This window comes from Puntigrus tetrazona, chromosome 11, assembly GCF_018831695.1.
Source record: "Puntigrus tetrazona isolate hp1 chromosome 11, ASM1883169v1, whole genome shotgun sequence".
NCBI classification, from domain to species: domain Eukaryota; kingdom Metazoa; phylum Chordata; class Actinopteri; order Cypriniformes; family Cyprinidae; genus Puntigrus; species Puntigrus tetrazona.
The window spans coordinates 4,336,872-4,357,876 of record NC_056709.1 but is presented as its reverse complement, the minus strand read 5'-3'; the positions used below and the strand labels follow the sequence as shown (position 1 = coordinate 4,357,876).

The window sequence follows — 21,005 nt, the reverse complement described above, 5'->3', positions numbered from 1 at the left end:
TATATTTTGTCATCTGGGTTGGCATAAAGTACCACTGAAAATTTACACAATTGATCTAATAAAAATTAATTTAATTGACAAAGAAAGCTAGAAAAGGCAATATTTTTCTTTCCCACAAAGGTAATATAGTATTCACATGGAATGTTTTTGTTCAAAATCACTTACATCACAATAGCCACATTTTACATATTGTAACATACCCTCTAGTTGTGTAAAAAGGTACTGTAAAGAATTTGTTCACATATTTTAAGATATCCTGATATGTGAAGAAGTCACTTGCAAGGTTGTAAAGGTTAATTTATTGGAAGGTTAATTTATTGTTATTTAGGTTAACTTATGAGAGATATGTGTATAATGTCACCATCATTGCTCATTGCCCATGTGTAGGACTGGGGTGTATAGTTTTTTTCCCTTCACTTTGACCGTCTGTTTGTATTTTTGCATGCCTCTCTTGTTTAACATCATGGGATTTGCATAGTAGTTATGTTTTGCACAATTGAATGGCTTTTGAATTGAACATATATGCTTGTTTTGAAATGGAATCAGAATAACCTGTGACAAAACTCTGGAACTAAAATAGAAACTTGTGCAAAAATGTGCAGAGCAGGGAGACGCGAAGACCAGGAATAAGAACAGCAGCTTTTGACAATCAAAAGACAAAAGGTTTTTAAAAAATATTACATTAAGAAATAGTTTAACATTGTTTTATTTATTTAGTTTTAAATAGCATCAAATATATACTTAAATATTAATATTTACTAAGCCATTTTTTTAGGCTACACAAAATGGATATTTTTGAGTCATCAAAAGAATGATTGAATTTGAACTGATTAATCTAACGAAGTTGTTTGTAGCAAAGCCATCATAATTATGTGATGAATAAAAAGTATATCAACCAGCCTTAGTTATCATTTGTCATCCTTCTGTCAAAAGAAAATACAGCTTTGTTGTTGAGTGTGATGTTAGTTCTGAATTCTTTTTTGGACAACCTGCTATGCTGTTATTGGTTTTGTCACTATTTTCTAAAATATGACTTTGATACAATACTTGTAATACTGCATTTATACAACAGGAAAAGTCATTCAATAATAGAAGAATTTATAGTTCTTAGTTTTATTTATTAAAAAAAAACTGAAATTTCTCCATTGACCAGCATGTTTCTGTCCTGCTATTTGAACAAGCAAACAAACAAACAAACAAACAAACAATAAATAAATGAAAATTGTGCTTGGGACAGAATGAGCACTGCAGCTGATTTCTTTTTATTTTTTATTGCTGTTATTACAGTAAAAAACTTAACTAGATTAAGTACTTTAATCTATATTTATGTAATTTTTTATTTTATCCAACCCATATATTAGGTGGCTTTAATAATTTGGTACAATGCACATATTGTGTACATACATGTTTTTACATTAGTTAAAAATACCTATATGTAATATGTAATATGTAATTAATTTCTGCAAATAACATACTTTAACCCACCCTTAACCTTACCTGTATCCCATCCCAATAGCAGCAAAGCGTTTTGCAATAAAATGTAAACATAACAAGTACATTGTACAAAAGTACTTATTAGTTAAGGCCACTTAATATAAAGTGTGACCAATTGATCTATCTTTATCTAATCTATTCTAACTATGCCTATAACTATATTTCAAATGTGAAGATCATTATAGCTTCATACTGTACACAAATTTGATACTGTATTATAGTAAGGAAATCTGTTTTTGAAAAACCTTTTGAATCATATACATAAGCACTTTGTTTGTTTAGGTGAACATAGTTTAGGACATCATTGATCTCCTGCTTCTTGGCAAAAACAATACAGTGTTTTAATAAGAAAATTTGTTTAAATGTCTTTTTCTTTATCACTACAGATACTTAAAGTATTGGTAGTGATAAAATTAGAAATAATGCAGTTTTTCCCAGCAAGGTATAAATACCTTTCTAGTAAATCATAAAACACTAGTGGTTAGACGTGTGCTTTGCTGCGTGACAGATTACAGACATGTAAAGCGAACATTAGAATGTTAAACATGGAGAAATCTCACAGACTGATGATGCAGTGGCGCTAATGTTGCGTTTGCTTGACAAGCAGCAGACAGACCCTCATCTGCCGAAGCCCTCGTCAGGTGGTAAGAGCTGATCAGTGAGGTGAAACCAGCTGTCAGCGGCGCTGATAGGTTTGAGTGACACAACAACCGTTTGGCCAGACTGTGCAGTTCCCTCCAGCTCTTCTTCTTTGTCTGACGTTACCAATCTTGCTGTTTCTCTTTCTCTCTTCCTCAGACACCTTGTCTATCTGCCCATCTGTGTTTCTGTGGAGAAGCCCTGACCTCTCTCCATCAGGGTATACGGTCTACAACCGACCTTCGCTCCATCCTCTGCCACGTGATCTAAGTGGACAGATGATAGTGCCACCTCCTAAGACTGTTCCTATAAAGACAGCAAGGAGGAAGTAGACTGGTGCCAAACCGTGCCTTGTAAGTCTCTGAGGCTGGATAGTAAGAGGTCAGCTGTTTGAGATATGCCCTCACCCCCCAATGATGGAGGTAAGTTTGATAAAAAAGTTTGACAACAGTGACCCCAGAAGTCCATCTAGAAAATCAGAGCTTGCTCTATATGCCTAGTTCACAAATAGGCCAATATTCATTGTTCATTCGCCACAATCGTCCACAATCACTGTCAAAGAACATCCCTAATGCCCACCCTCTTTGTTGAAATAGGTCTAGCTGGTGTGAAGGATGCTTATTGATACTAACATGTAAAATAAAAATTGTGGTAACAATTTAGTATAGGGACCAATTCTAATTATTAATTAGTCATCTATTATTAGTATATTGTTTTTTAGTACTTATAAAGCACATATTCTGCATGACCATATTTCACATCTCTAATAACAACTACAATACTGATTATTAATAATTGGGAGTTTAATGAGGTTAGTTAATGGTTTGTTAATAACAAGAATTGGACCTTGAAAGAAAGTGGGAGCAGAATGGTGACAATAAGCATAGTAAATGGTCAATTGATAAATATTCCACAGACGATCAAGGAACGTCCCCCATGAAAATGCCACCAACACTGTCCAATCAGAATGGAGTAAAAAGGAAGGTCCACACCAAGAAGAAAAAGAAGGGTTTCATCACATCCAATGTTGCTGGAACAAAATATGAGATTGGTAGGAAAAACATTCTATTATTTATGTAAAATTTGCTGATTCATACAGAACACAGATAATTGTTTATCCAGAGAGACACACACATGTTGGGTTTCCATGTTTTCCGGGGTCTCTCGATTTATTTTTATAGACCCACTTAGGGCCGACATCACAATAACGTCAGATCGCTAGCTGGAGGCAAAACAAAGTGAAAACTGGAAGCAGCTAATTCAAAACAGCACAGATTCGGCAACACAAGGAGCTTAAAATATCATCTTGTTGTGATGTTGGGCACCCAAATCTATGTAGTGGAGGCTTCAGTTAAAAGTTTTAACGTGTACCTGATGCCACTGCCAGACAAAAAATTGCCGAAAGCTGTGGTAAAATGAGATAAAATGAGTGGACTGGACAGAAAGAGTGAACATGTAGGGGTCAGCCACTCTGATTTTGTTCGTTAAAGTTAACCTTTTCAAATAACAGTAGTAGCCCTGGACAGTGAGTGATCTTACATAGGCAGGTAAATTTAGAAATTCATCACAGTGTTTCCAAACAAAAAAGGGTCAATACGCAAAAGGAAAAACCTTACTCAAAACTTTATTTTGTATAATTCCTAAGCTGGTTTCCTCATGGGAACCAAAAAAATGCCTCACAAGTACAAAATTTACTGATATTACAATCTCTTTGGTCTCCATAACACAAGGAATACCAGTACACACATACACACACACATGCACACACAAACAAACTTTGCAAACACAAAGCTGAAGTGTGAATTTCAGTAAGCTATGTAAAACATTATACATGGACCCTATAATTCATTAACAGTTTAATAAACCATATATGACATAAAGAAAAACATATCTTCACCACACATATTCAGTGCATCTCGTATATGTCTCAGATATATGAATTTAATCCTCAACATATTGTCTGTCTGATTATTTTAGCATTATCTCATTTACTGAGCAACAAACACGACATAGCCCATGTGCGGCTTATACGCTCAATTACACATAAAGTGCTAACAAAGCTAGCGTTACATGGCAACATAAGGTACAGCGATATAAAATAACTTCAGCTAAATATGTCTAATATATCTAATGCACTGTATATTTTTTTATAACTACAATTTCTTTAGAACTTTTTTAATGTTTGCCCTTTTGGTATTTTTTTTATAGTTTGAACAGTTTGTTTGGCAAACCTTTTTTATTTTTTTACAGTGTCTGATAGATTCTGAACCTAAGAAAGAAAGATTACTTTTTACATGTAAATATTTAATTTAGTTTTTATGAACATTTACACTGTCTCTTAGCATCTGATTCTTTAGTATCCCAAAGAAATAGTAGAAAAATACATTTAAATTTGACTTTTTTCTTTTCTGTACATGTACGGGATAGTTTTACATGTTTTAGATACTTCTAATTGATTAAGATTAAATCCTCCCATATTCAAATTAAGTGTATGTTTAGAGTAATTCTCTTAATTAACAATCATATGGTTATTTAACAGGCACTGGAAGTTTAACTGGATTTTTACACCTATTTTAGCTTTATCCAGTAATGCTAATGTTTATGAAAAAAATCTACATTTTGATCATAACTTTCACAGTTGCTACAACTGTGTAACGTTTCTTGGAAAGATAATGTAATGCAGGCATAATTTTTTTAAAGCATTTGGGTTAAAGCAAAAGCATAAGTCAAGTAAAATTATTGTTAAAGCATGTGTTTTTATTTTAAGAAATTAATGAGGATTACTTTAGTTAAATTCTACTAATGAAGTCAGTTGTTTGTGTCTATTTAGTCATGGAAACAGAAATATGATCCGGTATTGTCAATGCATATTAAAGGAAACTAACTTGATTTTTTTGTAGTTCGCATCGTCATTGAGGAGATGATCTTTCATAAAGCCAGAGATGATGATGAGACGGCCAATCTCATCTGGAACGACTCTGCAGTGCAACATGAGAAAATCGCTGAGCTCAGGAACTATCAGGTATTGTGATTTTCCTTTCAGTTCAAAGAAAGAAAGAAAAAAGCAAACATGTTGTTAAAGTCTATTTTATTTTCCGTGGTTTAAGAGATGTGACCTTTACCATTGCTCATATTCATTTTTGTAAAAACCCTTCGCAGGAATTTGTTGTTTGGTCAACATAAGTCACTTAATGTACGGTATATAACAGTCCTGGCTAAAGTACATTACAGAAGTAAACCATCAACTGAGGTCTCACCGGTCTATGGTTAAACTCAAACTCAAACTATCCTCCTCATGATTGCATTAAGACTATATTGTAACAAACAGTATACTGTAGGCACATTTGTACCATTTCCTATTGATTGGAACTCCTTTATTGTCCTAATGGTGAAAATGTTCAATGCTTTAGTTTTAATGCTTTTTATTGAATTAAAATGAATTTCATGAATTAAAATTTTGCTGCACAACAGAAGTGTTTTCTTTTTTTTTTTCAATGAGATGGATGACAAATACAATTTTCCTGCTTATATTTATTTTCAATTGAAGCAGGCTGGATATTTTTAGGTCCCTAGCCACCCTAGTATTATAAAAATGTAAACATGAATTTGAAAATAGATCTTTAAAGATTTTATACATACAATTTTCTAGGACTACTAATTGTGGTCAATACTCACCGCAGTGTCTTAAAATGACTTTTTCCATTTATATTTAGAATTTTAATAAGGAATGACCTGAAGATGAGTAAAAGAACTCTAAATTTTAATTAGCAAAAACCTTTTTTCTCCCTAGAAATCTTTCATATTTGAAAAAAATTACATTTACATTAAGTATAACACAGTGTTTGGGTTTGCTTTCACAAAGCAACTGTGCATGTCTGACTAATATCAATCACTAGATTACAATTAAAATAAATAAAAATAAAAATGTCCCAAATAATTGGCTTAGATGCTTTACTTCATATAACAAATTTCATAAAGTTGTGTTTTGGTACTTTTATTTTTGGAAAAGCATGCTGTGCTTTCACACGTAGTTAAATGATTGTTCTACAGTTTTTTATTTCTTGCATTCTTGTGATTGGCTCGGCTGCCAAGCTACAGGTCATATGAGTCAAATTAATGGCCCTGTTCAGCCTCATTTGCTCAAAGAATACAGAAAAACTCTGCACCCCCTCCTTTCCTCTTTGCATTCAAAGCAATTCATTCATCTGTCAGTACCTACAACTACATGGGCTCTGATGCAGAACCAATTACCTTGGCCCTTAGAGTCAAAATTGATCGTCTTTTTTAGTTTTAAATTAAAAACAATGTGGGGAACTAAATAGGGGTTAAGAAAGGTCTGACAACCACCTTTTGTTTTGAGTCTGTAATTGGACATAAATGTCAAAATATTATAGTCTCAGTTCAAGACTTGGGCTCTAATGTTGTGTTTTTCCTCTCAAAGGTGAATAACCGAGTGCCCTCTAACAGTGTGATTATTTTCCTCAGAGGATAAACCATTTCCCAGGAATGGGTGAGATCTGTCGGAAAGACTGCTTGGCAAGGAACATGGCCAAGTGAGTTTGAAAACATGATACCACATAAGATACATGACTGATTACAGCTGCCCTTCAGCCAAAGAAAGTTGACTTAAGCTCTTTGTTTTCGCTAATTTTAATATCCCTTTTCTTTCCTTAGAATGATTAAAAGCCAGCCTCAGGAATATAGCTTCATCCCCAAAACCTGGATCTTCCCAGCTGAGTGCACGCAGTTTCAGAATTATGTAAAGGAGTTGAAACGAAAACGCAAGCAGAAAACATTCATCGTTAAGCCTGCGAATGGAGCCATGGGCCATGGGTAAGTTACAGCAGACTGGAATTGTGCTTCCTGTTTTGCTTTGTAGTTCTGAAATATTTCTTGAAATAGAGGTTCTTTGTCATTTTCACATGTCAAGCATACTTCTATAAAATGTGGCAAAGATTTAAAAGTAAAATTTGGCTACTTAAAAATTTTCAAAGGCTAACAAACCAAAGTCAATGCTGACTTTCAATGCTGAAAGTAGCAACTACAATGTGTACTTATATGTGTACTTATTTAGGTACATTTTGAGCTTTGGCTGCGTTGAAATATTTGAACTTTTGCAGTTAGACTTATGTGAGCAGAGAATAAACAATAGTTTTTCCATTAAAATGTTATTCTTTAATATATTTTTGTAAAAGGTTTATGAATCCTGTAATGAATAATGTATCTGGTATCTAGTTCTGAAAATAATTGTTTATAATCGGATAAGCAGAAGGTAATGTCAAACCCCTCATTAGGTCATGTTTGTTGAATTAGAGCTGGGGTTGAGATTGGCTGATAAGAGTATCATTCCAAGTCCTACTCATGTAAATAATGCTTAAACCTATACCTCAGCTGAACATGTACAGCAGCAGATGGGGCACTAGATTTATTTATGATTGCCTTTTATCTGTTCATAAATTAATATTTCTATGGTCATATGCTACAGCAAGCCGGTACTTATTAAAATGAGAAGTCATCAAAGGTTGAGTTATTGTGGTGCATTTAACAAGTGAAAGAAGATAGTCTGCTAGGCTGGAGATTAAATTTGAAAAAGCGAAGCGTGACGCAGGAAATTAAGTTATATCTTCCTACGTAATTTATTTTTCAGGCTGAAAACTAAATGAATATTGTTTGTGTCTAAGCAGAGGCTTGTTAAAAATGGTGGAGGGCTAAAAGACGAGATCCCCACTGGTGCCAAATTAAACAGTCAGCCAAAGTGGGTTTTGATTACCTGCCATCAGCCCTCATCAATCATGTCATGCAATTCAAACAACCCCATTATCCTCTACAACATAACACAACACAAGCTACTGGACGCTAAACACACACCTGAGCCAGTGGACACCAAGTGCAGGACTAGAGACTGTGTGCCAATACGGTGGAGATAAGGAAGACTGGCTGCTGTTGCGCTGCTTTTGGCTTAGCACCAAATTCACATAGTCTGCACTCCCTTCACAATAGCAGGAGCAATTAATATTTAATTTTTAATTTAAAATTAAATGTTTAGATATTAAACAAAACACCTTTTAGCGATAGATGTTTCATTTCTTATTGAAAACCGAAGTGTAATAAATCCTGGAAACCCCTCAAGAACCACTTGTTACGCTAGGAGAAATGAGACTCAATCACGGTAAATCATTTTTAATTGTTTTAATTGAGCAAATATAACAACTCAGTGGTGCGTTGGGCTTTTTGTGGCCCTTGTTCTTGTTTGGCCATTTTCTGTAATTTTCTTCTTGTACTAAAGAAACAACCTTAAATGAGTCAAATGTATCACAAATCACAGGAGAATCTTTTGTAACAATGCAATTTAGCTGTGTTTTAATAGTGCTGAACCTCTGCATCTAATCACAGCAAGAATTCTTTCAAAATTCTTTTGCAATATTTATCAGCTGACATAGCTAACAAATGAACTGTGATGATCAAGCTCTCCTTCAGCAGCTTGTGGTCTTTGAAAAGTTGACGTCTCAGGTAAACGCTGAGGTCACTTGCAAACCGGACGAAGAGAAACATGCAACCAATTAGGTTAATGCAGACCAATGGCCGTATATTTTACTGTCAAAGCTGGTTTTTCTAAGGCCCCTTTGTTTGTTAAACATCCAAGCTTCACTTATTCATGTGTTTGGTACTGGTCGTCTGTATACTATAACAGCCAAGAGCTGGAGATCTGTTCAAGCTCAGAACCAAAGGAAATAAATGATGGCAGGGCTTGAAACAGACCAAGATGTCTGGTTCTATTAACCTGGGCCTAGTCAGGGTCCAGGGACCAGCAATAGAGATAGCACCTTAATAAACTCGCTCTCTCTGACACACTTCAGAGCTTTGGATTTTTAACCAACGATAAAATATGCAGCACATTTTTTGGGATGTGCGCTGAGTCTTATCCATTTTCTCCCAGGATATCTCTGATTCGCAATTGTGAAAAGCTCCCGGTCCAGGATCATTTCATTGTGCAGGAATACTTAGACAAACCGTTTCTCATGGAGGGCTACAAGTTTGACCTGAGATTCTACATTCTTGTTACTTCCTGTGATCCACTACGTGTCTTCCTCTACAACGACGGCCTGGTGCGAATGGGTACAGAGAAATACCACACACCAAATGAGTCCAACTTGGTGAGTTTGCATATAATAACAAGTAAATGTTGTGAAAATTCTATAGAATTCTATAGAATTCTATTAGGCTTACAGTCAACACAACATCAAAATAAACTCGCTAATGTGCTAATATACTAATAAATGGCTAATATTCTACTATTATGCATGCTAAAAAGCAACTAGTTAAGAGACCCTGAAATAAAGTGTTATAGAATCCTCCGGAATTTGCTGCTCTATAAAACATAGACACTTTTCACAGTTCAGTCAATTCCTGATGGATAAAAGCAATTGCAAATGCCATTTCATATTGACTTTAACTCTTTTATATGTAATTGAGATAACAGACATTAGTAAAAGTAAACACCATATGTAATTGTAATTGTGATGAATTGTGTATTGCTGCTGTTACATAATGCATTTTAGCATGTTGTCAAGTTGTCACATTATGAAGTATACATAGTTCAACCATATGTAAAACAATTTGTATGCAAATTGTCACACTGTAAATTGAATGTAAAATAACTCATGCTTAAAATGTTGCAAATCTTTATGAAACCATTCATACATAAACTGCCACATACTAAAAATCTTTGTAAAACCATTTACTTTGTTGTAAATCTTTATAAAACCATTGTTTGTGTAAAATGTTGAATTACATATATCCATAAAATACATTTATGTAAATGTTTGCAATGTTTGCAACTATAAAATAATTAAGTACATATAAATGTGACAATTCATAAAAGAACTTATTTTTTTCCTCAGAACCAGCTCTACATGCACTTGACCAACTACTCAGTAAATAAACACAACGAGAACTTTGAGCGAGATGAAACCGCGGACAAAGGTAGCAAGCGCTCTATTGGTTGGTTCACAGAGTTCCTTCGAACCAATGATTACGATGTGGCCAAATTCTGGGGCGATGTTTCAGTGAGTTGTTTCTTCATGTTTTTTTTTCAATAACTTTAAATCAATGTTTGGTAATGAGACACAATGAAAAAAACATGTAATTGGTATTTTCATCTTGTGTGAATTTAAGTTCTGCAAAGATTTAAAAACTTCTAAAAATGTGTTTTCATGCCTTTCATGTCTTTACGCATATGATGTCATTGAAGACATTACACACCTCTTTTTTCCACATTTCCATCAACTACAGATTAATGGCTTTAATTTCATATTGCAATGCATATCACAACTCTGATGATAAGCTTATTGAGATTTGCAGTATTTTTTAAAATTCAATAGATCATGCAGCTCTACATTAATCAGCCTTCCTGCCTCCAGTTTCTCAGTTGTATCAAATTTTCCTTTCAGAAATGAATCTGTTTCCTGTCAGAGTGTTACCAGTGTGACAGCTCTGCCCTTATCTTTCCTCTGTTTCTGTTTGCCGTCTCTTCTTCTTTGCTGTACACTTCTCTCTTCTGATCTAATTGTAATTCTTTCATCTTTTTAAATGGAGAAATTCACAAGTGTTACATTTTACCCAGTGTGCACCTTCTCTGTAATCCATTGCCTCTTTATTGGCCTGCAAGCTGTCCTTATTTACTGTAGTAATTTCTCAGAATAAGACTCTACTGATAAGTAATGTTAAATTCTCATTTATATGTCAGAACAGATATGCATGAACATTTTCAGTTTAGCTGAGGACAAACACACACACACACACACACACACACACACACATAAACATTTCTTTCTCTTCTCCGTGGAGGATGCATGCTGGGATCTAACCTGCTTCTCCGGAACTGCACGTTTGGGTTCCACGGGACGCTTAGCAAATGTCCCGCCGGTTATCTGCCCCTCATACTTCAACACCGCCTCTGTTTAATCATGCAGGGAGACCGCCGGCCTGCCAGACCTCTGATAAGAGAGTACAGCAGCTGATACAGGCCGTCTGTTCCTGTCTTCCTACGATCTGCCCCTGTCTTCCTGTAGCGTGCTGTCAGTCTTTGACCTATCATGTCTCTTCAGGGAGCTGGGATGTTAATGAGTCCCTCATATGGGCTGTTTGCACATGCAATGAGATTTCACGAGCATGTCCTCAACGAGAGTTAACACAGTGTCATGCATTTCTTGCGATTAGAGTAATTCAATTCACAACGTTCTATTGTGAATGCACTTATTGGTGTTGTTTAATTTGTTGTGTGGTCTTATATAACAAATGCGTGTTTTGTGCATGTGTTTGCAGGAGCTGGTGGTAAAGACCCTGATAGTGGCCGAACCACATGTGCTCCATGCCTACCGCATGTGCCGCCCAGGACAGCCACCAGGGAGCGCCAGTGTCTGCTTTGAAGTTCTGGGATTTGACATAATCCTTGACCGCAAGCTCAAGCCCTGGCTGCTCGAGGTCTGTTTTCACCTTCTGTCCTCAATCATTCACTTTTTGATCCACCACACTTGACATACAGTTAGGTATGCAGGCTGCATATACTATGTACTGCTATGTCGTCATATTTTGGTCAATAGTATGTTTAGATTTTTTTCTGATTAAATCAAAAACAGCTCTATTACTGATAGATTTTTGACAGCAATGAAAATGAGGATGTGAGGAATATAATAACTGCATTGAATAGACTGTGTTGTTGTTTAACAGCATATCGATTGTTACGTTGACATAGAGTCTTTCTGGAAAGAAAACCTTTGGTATACAAAAACTTCATACAATACTTTTGAAAATAGGACCTTTATACAGTGCATGCCATTGCAACTATATCCCTCAATGCTTCATTTTCATTCATGTTAAATTTAACATGTCATCTAACCTAGCTAAGGTCTATTGCATTTTGTATAATAAAATGGGTGAATTTCTAAAAGACTTCATAGCTATAATGAACGTTACAATGGGCCTTTTTCCTATTAATTCAAATTAATTCATCTTTGACAAAAACTCACAATTAGATCACCTTAGATCTAGAATCTTATCCTTTTGCGTCTGTTCAGGGTGCTGGGTAATGCTATATTGTCATACTTGAATTAAATGTTTTACTGAGTGTGTTGCGGGGAATTTCGAGATTGTCTAATTCATAAATGATACATGCTATTCTGCTTTAGAAGTGGTATCTTAGATATCTTAGTAAAGTATTTCTTCTTTTCTTTTGGAACTGCCCTCACAACAGCTACATGCCTATGATGCCTTAAAATGTGGTTTAGATAGGCAACTCAGCAGGTTTTATAACAAAAATATAGGATGAAATGAGTGCTGTGGACATCCCTGATTTACCCAGTTTAATTTTGTGGAAATGGGAATAGGATGCATTTGCCTTGGTCTTACTCAAGATGCCTTGAGGTTTGCAACCTTTTGTTCAGCGTTTTCACCATTTAAGGCAAAACATTCCATGTAATTCAGCTAAATGAGGGACTACCATTGAAAGATGATCTAAAGAGGCAGTTGTTTGTGTGTTTGAAAACAATTGGTTCCTCAGATTCTGGGGTTTGGCATTTTTTTGTTCTGTTTCTCATTTTCATTTCCTTTTGCTGTGGTGTTCTGTAATGTTGGATGACAGTCTTCTAAACAACATTTTCCAGCCATTCCCAGCATGTACATCTTTTAACTCAACAAACATACAGTGATTGTGCTGACTATGCTGATTCACCATGCGTTTGAAATTGTTATTGCTTAATTAAAAACATTTTTAAAATGTATAGCAACTATCATTTTTGTTGAATTGTAATCAAACATATATAAGCTAACCAGTCTTCAGTGTCACATAATCTTTCAGAATCATTCTGAAATCCTGATTTGGTTCTCAAGAAACATATATCTATATACTTTATATATATATATATATATATATATATATATATATATATATATATATATATATATATATATATATATATATATATATATACTTTTTTTACATGTTTTGTTATCATTATTATTATTATTATTATTATTATTGTAAATATGAAAAACATAGATTTCAATACAAAGATTTAGCTCATGCATTTATATTTTTAAAATTTATATTTTAGAATTTTACAGAAGAACTTATTGAACTTATTGAACCACAGCAATCCATTCTGCAAATCATTATTATAAATATGTCAGACAAAGAGCATGTTTGCATGTTTTTGTGTTTTGTCTGGAGTGTTTTACCATGATATCTTTGAATCATGCTGGACATGTTTTTAATATGGGGTGTTAGCTGAAAAGTGGTTTTTCTGCACTCGGTACTAGCTGCCTGACTGTTTGAGTACATGGACGTGTCTTGTGTTTTTTTTTCGCTCATTTGTCATTTTTGCTCAGTAAAAGTTATTTTGATGAAGCACATTGACTACAGACTCCCAAAAATGTTGAACTTGGAATTTAAATAAAATTCCTCATTGTGGAATTTATAGACTGGCCAAGGGGCGTGATTAAATACATGCTTTTTAAAACCATTATATTTATATAATAGAATTTTTTGTTATATTGGCAGCACTGCTAATTTTTGAAAGATTTTGCTCGAGGAAATTGTCCACCTTGTGTGTTTTCACATCTGAAGTGGGGTTCCTGCACAACGGCAAGGATAAATGCTTAAATAGCAGCGTATTCACCACTGACGTTCAGCATAAACACAGGGCTGAGTTTGCTTACACCAGAGCAAAAGCAGACTCTCTCCCCTCTTTCCTCTGTTTGACAGACACGCTGCAGAAATGTAGGTCAGGACTGTGAGTTAAGACGGTTAGGATGCAGGAATGCTGGCGCGAGTACATGTGGGGTAACGTGTCGTTTGTTAGCCTGGAATGTTCCATGTCAGGTTTTCTGGATTGCCCACACTTCTGTGTGGCAGTTAAAGCGTGACCTAAATCTCTTAACCCAAACTTCTGGCTGCAGCTTCCATCTTACTAACCCGTTCTAGAATGTAAAATGCCTTGGGATTATTATTATTATTATTATTATTATTATTTTAATTTATTTATTTTTTTTTTAAATCCTCAGGATAGTATGATCTTTTATTAGAAACTTAGAAACTGGAAATTTTTCACAATGTATTTTTGGGCTTGGCGATTCTAATAAGGGAACAAAAACCTTGATTCAAACCTACAACTCCATGTGGGCATCACAAAAGTATGGTGCATAAGTGGTTACTGTTAAGCCATATCTTAAGTCAAAGTAATAAAAAATGTTTTTATTATTATTTTAAGTCAAATCATTGGGGAAGTCTGTTTTATGTCTCTCTCTCTCTCTCTCTCTCTCTCTCTCTCTCTCTCGCTCTCTCTTTTTTTTAAACACTTTTTTAATTGAGACACTTTAGAGAGGCTGTATTTAGGATTAGGATTCAGTCTGGATTTACTATTTTGTGAGGGGTAAGGAAAATATTTTTTTCGTTTTATTTTGAAATGAGTCAGTAAAGTATTTGCTATCTGGCATTGTATTATTATTTTAACTTTTGCAGCTTTTTTCAAACATATGATAAGTCAATAGGGAAGTTTCTTTCGTGGTTAAGATTTTTTATTGTTTACTTTATTCTTTGGGCTTTTTTGCCACTTAAATTAGACATTTTATTGAGAGGAGAAAATTTTATATTAAGGTAATAAATAGATTCAGGATGCAGGCTGGATTCTAATTTTAAAAAAGTGCATGTTTTTCACAAGGTGAGTAATTGCTTAGTTTCTTATGTGGCATTTTTCTGTTTATTAACTGAATTTTGTGGAACTGGATCAGGTTGCAGGCTATATTTGAACTTCCATGTTCCACACAAGCACCATAGCTCAATGCATGTAGATAAGATAAGATAGAGTGGATTTTTTCCCTGTTGTTTTAAGTCAAGTCATTGTGAAAGTTTGTTACAGTTTTAGGAAGGTCTAGTGCTGACTGATGGACGTTCGGCAGTTCTTCGGCACTGTTCGTGTCTCTTTGCAGGTTTTGGGAGGAGAACACAAACTGTGGTGGTAGATGCAGTCGTTCAGCCCCAGTGATAATGATCCCTCAGTGCTACTAGCAGCCGCCACAAACTCCCATCAATTAACATCCCACAAGCTCCTCACTGAGGGGGAAAAAAAGCTGTTTCTTTTTCACGCTACATTTACTTTGCGAACATTTATTTCCGATTTCAAGTGATTAGTCAAGACACATATCCACACTGCAGCGTCTGACAGAGAAAGGCAGGAGGTGTGATTTTCTGCTGTCTGTTCTCTTATGAAAGTTTCAAAGCTGACTGTCGTAATCTTAGTGGATAAATATTGGGAATTGTCCGCTACGGTATTCTTTCAACTCACTCCATCGTCCTCTATTTAATTTCTGTTTTGATGGCTCACCCTTATCAGATATTCTATAAAATTTATTTCTTTGAAGCAGAAATTGTTACGATTGATCTACAATTATAATTTATTCAGTTTTCATTGCATCCGCAGGTCTTCTGATTCTTTTATCAAGACACTTTAGTGTCTGCCACAGTGCAACAAAAAAGTAAAATGTACCCTCTTACTCTGACAGAGAAATGTCATATTCTCCTTTTTCTTCACCGCTTATCAAATGTTTTTCATTTTATTTGCAGCTTCCTTTTCCTCTTATTTGCAAATGAGGCTGAAATGTCAGCTGGGGTTTTACAATACCTCTAAACTGACAGCTCTTTCCTTCTCACATACACAGACACCTTACTGAGAGCTCTAAAACGTGTTTTTGAAGGACCTCAAATGAACATCAGTTGCTCAACTAATACACAAAACCAGCATACTCAAATACGCAACAGCATTCTAATGCAAACTGAATACCTCATAATTAACACAAACACAAACACACACACACACACACACACACAGTTAAAATCACACATGAACACAAGGGTTTTCAAACTATGGGACTCCCTGCTGGCAGTAAGGAAAACACTTACAACAGAAAATGTTTACAATAATGTTTCATAATAATATTTTAAACCACTATACTTAATATAGTGACAATATTCATGCTTAATCACACAGTATAAATTAGTTTTTAGGTTTTACACAGAAATACATATCTAAAAAGCATATTTGTGAAAATATAAACAATAAAATAGAAAAATATTAACTTCATACCATTTTCACTAATGTGGTTTGGTCAGATTTAAATCACTTTTTTATACACATTTTCCTTTACAATACAGTTAAAGTAGCTATATGCATTCAATCATTGTAAAAAAAAACACCATTAAAATAATGTAAACAAATGTTATAGAAAAACTAACATATACACTCTCAAACATAAACCATCTAAAGTCACTCAAATGTACACACATACACTAAAACAACTGCAGTGACTAAATGGATCTAACATACAATTTTAAGCACACAATAATAAACACATGTGCCTTCAAAAACACAAATTGGCTAAATAAACACTTTACACACACATTTGGACACACACAGCTAAGATGGCTCATGTTCATTCGAGCACACAAACACATCCACACACACACACACACAAATACACACTGCAGGCTGCAGGAGCACTTTAGCTCTGGCCGAACAGCTAATGTTCTGAGGCTTTTGTACTGATTTTATCTTCTCTGCGGGTTTTATTCTCCTTCCATTGACATTCAAAACATTTGAGCCATTGATACGAGCAGGAACACAAACATGGAAACCGGAGAAACCTCACTCTCTTTAGCTCGCCTCACATCATCCGCTAGACGTGGTGAGGCACCATTGTCCACGTCTTCAGCAGAGCGCATCATTAACATGTTAATCTGGGCGCTGCTCATTCGCAGAGCTGCTGGGAAGGTTCGTCCACTCCACAGGTCAGACAGAAGCATCTGAGGGACTTGAATAGCCATTAGTCAAATGCTGTGGCGCAACATTGATATCACTCCCCCCCTGGGCCATCTCTGTCTTTCCCCCCTCTTTTCTTTCCAGAAACTGCTCACACTGGAGCCGTTAAGCTGGCATGACGAATAATGCAAAGGCACAGCGACAGACAGACAGAGAGAGAGAGAGAGAGAGAAAGAGAGAGAGAGAGGGAACATGGGTTCTGTTTGCCTGTTTCACTAGTGTCTGCATACATGTATTTTATGTTCCAAAACTTTGTGAGCTGCCTACCTAGAAAGCATTTTAAGACAACAGAGTGCTTCCGACAAGGCAGCTTGTTTCAAAATGTAAGTGGCAACATTATGCTGCCTACTTTTCTACAGTTAAATGCAGCATTGCATGTATCCTTCATTAAGAAGGAAATCCCACAATACATAGTACTGTTAATTTATGTATTTTATAGAGAATCTCAACCAGTTGTTAGAAATATTAACTATTAATGGTAATGCTAGAATAGGGAACACTTATTCACTATTTACTATGAATGTTCCCTCAATAAATTGCTAATTTGCTACTTATAAAAAGTTAGTAAGGTAGCTGTTAATTTAGGTATTATGAATTTAGAGCAAGGTCTTGTAGAATAAGGCATTAATATGTTCTTAATTACTACTAATCAATGGCTATTACTATTAATATACTAGTAATATACTAGTAATATGCATGCTAATAAGCAACTAGTTAAGAGACCCTAAAAAAAGTGTTACTTTATCAAATATATTTAGTTTGTATTGTGTAAAGTGTTATGCAAATAAATTAGACATTTGATTTGAAAGCACAGAAATAAGAATCCATTTAAGATGCTGGGTAAATAAAGATAAATAGTAGCAATGAAATCATACATGTGCTGATGATGCAAAAGGTGAAGGGTTCCTAATCTATCGTAATGCAGTGAATGAAACTTAGTTTAAAACATTGCTCATAATTTTACTTCCATAATGTGGAATACATTTGTAATTTAGGACTATATCTATTGGAAAGTAAATATATTTTACAAATATTTAGAGCATGTGACATCAGTGGACAAGGTATATTACAAATATATATTTTTTGTTTGTCATTTTAACTAAATATGTAAATAAATTGCATTTTGAGCATAAATAATAGGATGCTTTATCTATGAATTATTTTTAAAGAAGTGTCCAGGTGTCCAAAAGGTGACCTTTTTTTAGATTTAACTCATTTCAGTGGACAATTGTATATAAACATAAAGTATATAGCTACTGTCCCCCCTCACACTCTCACTGAGGCTGGTTGTATTTTAGTTCCATTTTCACTAACAGAAATGCACTCGCAGTGGTCTTAACCAATCTTCTGTTCTGTCTCTCTGATTCTGTGTTGGTTCAGTCTTATGGAGACTGTACCTGCTATAACGAAAAGGTAGAAAAAAAAATAAAACAAATTGACTTCATTTTGTGTTTAGCTATCGTGAAGGTTGTGTCCTTGATGCTGTCAGTTTTCTGACAGTCATTAGAGAAACAGCAAGCATCCAGGGACAGGAAGTGCTTGTCAAGTGTTTGCCAATCGTGGGTCAAGTAGAGCTGTAAGAGCTCATCTGCACACTCAAGATCGTCGAAAGCATGTTCATCTTATATATAACGCTTCTCTGTTGCTACATTCTTTTTCTGTTCTCTACATTCTACATTTTTTAATTTAATAATTGTTAAAAATAATTGTCATACAAGGACTATATGGTGTGATAGCTTTATATGAAAACAGATTTTTAATTTTTTTTCTGGATGATGATGGATACTATACATTTTTACATTTTGTGTTCTGTTTATAATAAAAACAGCAACAATGGGATCTGTGAATTTTGAGTTAATCATGCTTTTAATTTAGATTTGTTGTTCAGGCCATTTTAAAGTTTATGACAGGATATAATGAAGATACTTTATTTAACTTTAAAAGCACTTAGTTTATTTTGTGGTTTAAAAATATTTTTACATTCTACCAAATGCTTTTTTTTTAACCACTGTGAATTTGGTTTTGTGCATTAGGAATTCATGCATGAAACAGAATTTTTTAGACTGCCAACTTCCTTAAGATTCCTCACAGGATGACCATAAATTATGCAACACATGCATCATAATACGAGAAGCCTGCTTTTCTATATATGTACCCATACATATCTAACACATTCACTGTTGGGCTAAATTTGATTTTCATAGCATGCATTAGTCGTCACACTTCTCTATTTGATCTTTTATGCTCTTAATTAAGTCATGAAAGCTTTGGTTCAGTGAGTGGAAACTCTAGGTGGCAGTGTTGCTCTGTAGTCCTGTTCTTTTTAGGTTTATTAAAAAATGATTACAGTGATCCATTCATCTGTCTATATCTGAACAAACTAAATTACTTAGCATTTTTAATGCAGTCTCACAGAAAAAAAACAAGAACCAAAAACAAAGCATGGGCCTGTTTCATGTTTCAATAAGTCTCTCCATCACCTAGGTGTTTATTTTAAGAAGTCTGAGAGCCTGTGTGTGTTTGGGAATCTCTGATAGGGGTTCAGGTCAGCGGCTGGCCCTGAACACGCACAGAAACACTGATTGGGTTTCGCCACTGGAAGCAGCCTCTCCAAATGCGACAAAAGAACAAAACAGTGATTGATAAGGATGTGAAATGCGATCCACACGTCTCTCTCCGCAGCTGCTCCATTAGCAGAACCCAGATCAGTATTCCTGCGTGTACAGCGCGCTGAGGATTCCAGCAAGTGTTGTTTTGTTTATCCTGATGTTGTTGTTTATCCCGCATGCATGGGATGGCGTGTTCAGTACTGTTGAATAGTAATGCATCTCACACTTTGCATCATTTCAAATATCACATTGATTATTTAAAACTATTCTCACTTTTATGTTTCTATTTCAAAGATTTTTTTTTTATCGCACCTGAACATTTAAAACACACAAATGTTCAGAAATGTATTTTTATTTTCTCATCAGAAATATTCAAATTTTTCATAAATTACAACATGAAGGCGAATAATTAAAATCTAAGTAAACGTAATTCAAATGCATAATATTCACTGGAATGATTACACACTGGAATCATAATCCCCTTGCTGTGGTTTCTTGGATTACTGTCAGGCCATGAATACACCAAAACCTTGAGGTTACTTGAGGTTACTAAACTGCATGAGTTGTTTTCACAAAAATTGAGGGAAATTAAGCGTATTGATTTAACTTGATTAACTTGATGACCAAAAATCAGTGTTGCTTTTTTGTTTTATGAGCAGAACATTTTTTTATCAAACCTCTCTGAATGTAATTGAAAAACCTATGACACTTGAGAAAATGTGTATTGGTTTTTAAAGATGCATGCACTTTTTGTATGTTAAAGACGCAAATGCGAATGTGACATTTCTCTTAAAAGTTTAAACACAGCAGTGTTGGATTTTGCAGCATCTTGGCTGTTTGTCTGACCAATAGCAGATAGAGTGAGTGTTCAGAAAACAATGACATACAGACCATGTTAGATCATTCAGCCAAGTGTTATTTTGGTATCATTAAATATTATTTGAGTTTTTGCTTGAATTCTCATTTTAATTTAATTTATTATTATTATTGTTATTTTTTTTTGTCATTTTATTATTTGTATTAATGAAACCCTGGTACAAAACCAGTCATAAAGGTATTTTTTTAATGAAATAAACAATATTCTCAATAAATAATAAATTAGCAACTTGCATATAACTTATTACATTGTGATGTGCTTACGGTAGGAAATGTACAAAATATTTTGATGAAACATGATCTTTGCTTAACATCCGAAATGGAGAATTCTGACCCATATAGTGTATGTAGTGTGTATGTTTTGGACAATTAAATTTCCCTAACTACTGATTATGTTTTTTGCCTTAATAAACTGCCAATTTGCTGCTTATTAATAGTGTATAAGGTAGATAGCACGCTATTAATAGTGAGAACTGGCCCTTCAAATAAAGTGTTACCAATTTTTATAATGAATTTT

General features: G+C 34.6%; 1 protein-coding gene across 2 annotated transcripts in view; it reads left to right on the top strand.

Moving 5' to 3' along the window:
- ttll7 (tubulin tyrosine ligase-like family, member 7) overlaps nucleotides 1-21,005 on the top strand; it is a 74,818-nt gene that overhangs the window by 9,289 nt on the left and 44,524 nt on the right. For both annotated transcript variants that reach the window (XM_043251835.1, XM_043251834.1), the window contains exons 2-9: nucleotides 2,293-2,555; nucleotides 3,050-3,184; nucleotides 5,034-5,155; nucleotides 6,619-6,686; nucleotides 6,808-6,966; nucleotides 9,071-9,287; nucleotides 10,035-10,199; nucleotides 11,458-11,616. In XM_043251835.1, coding sequence (XP_043107770.1) covers nucleotides 2,531-2,555; nucleotides 3,050-3,184; nucleotides 5,034-5,155; nucleotides 6,619-6,686; nucleotides 6,808-6,966; nucleotides 9,071-9,287; nucleotides 10,035-10,199; nucleotides 11,458-11,616 — 1,050 coding nt within the window. In that variant the 5' untranslated portion in view covers nucleotides 2,293-2,530. The remainder of the gene's footprint in view (nucleotides 1-2,292; nucleotides 2,556-3,049; nucleotides 3,185-5,033; nucleotides 5,156-6,618; nucleotides 6,687-6,807; nucleotides 6,967-9,070; nucleotides 9,288-10,034; nucleotides 10,200-11,457; nucleotides 11,617-21,005) is intronic.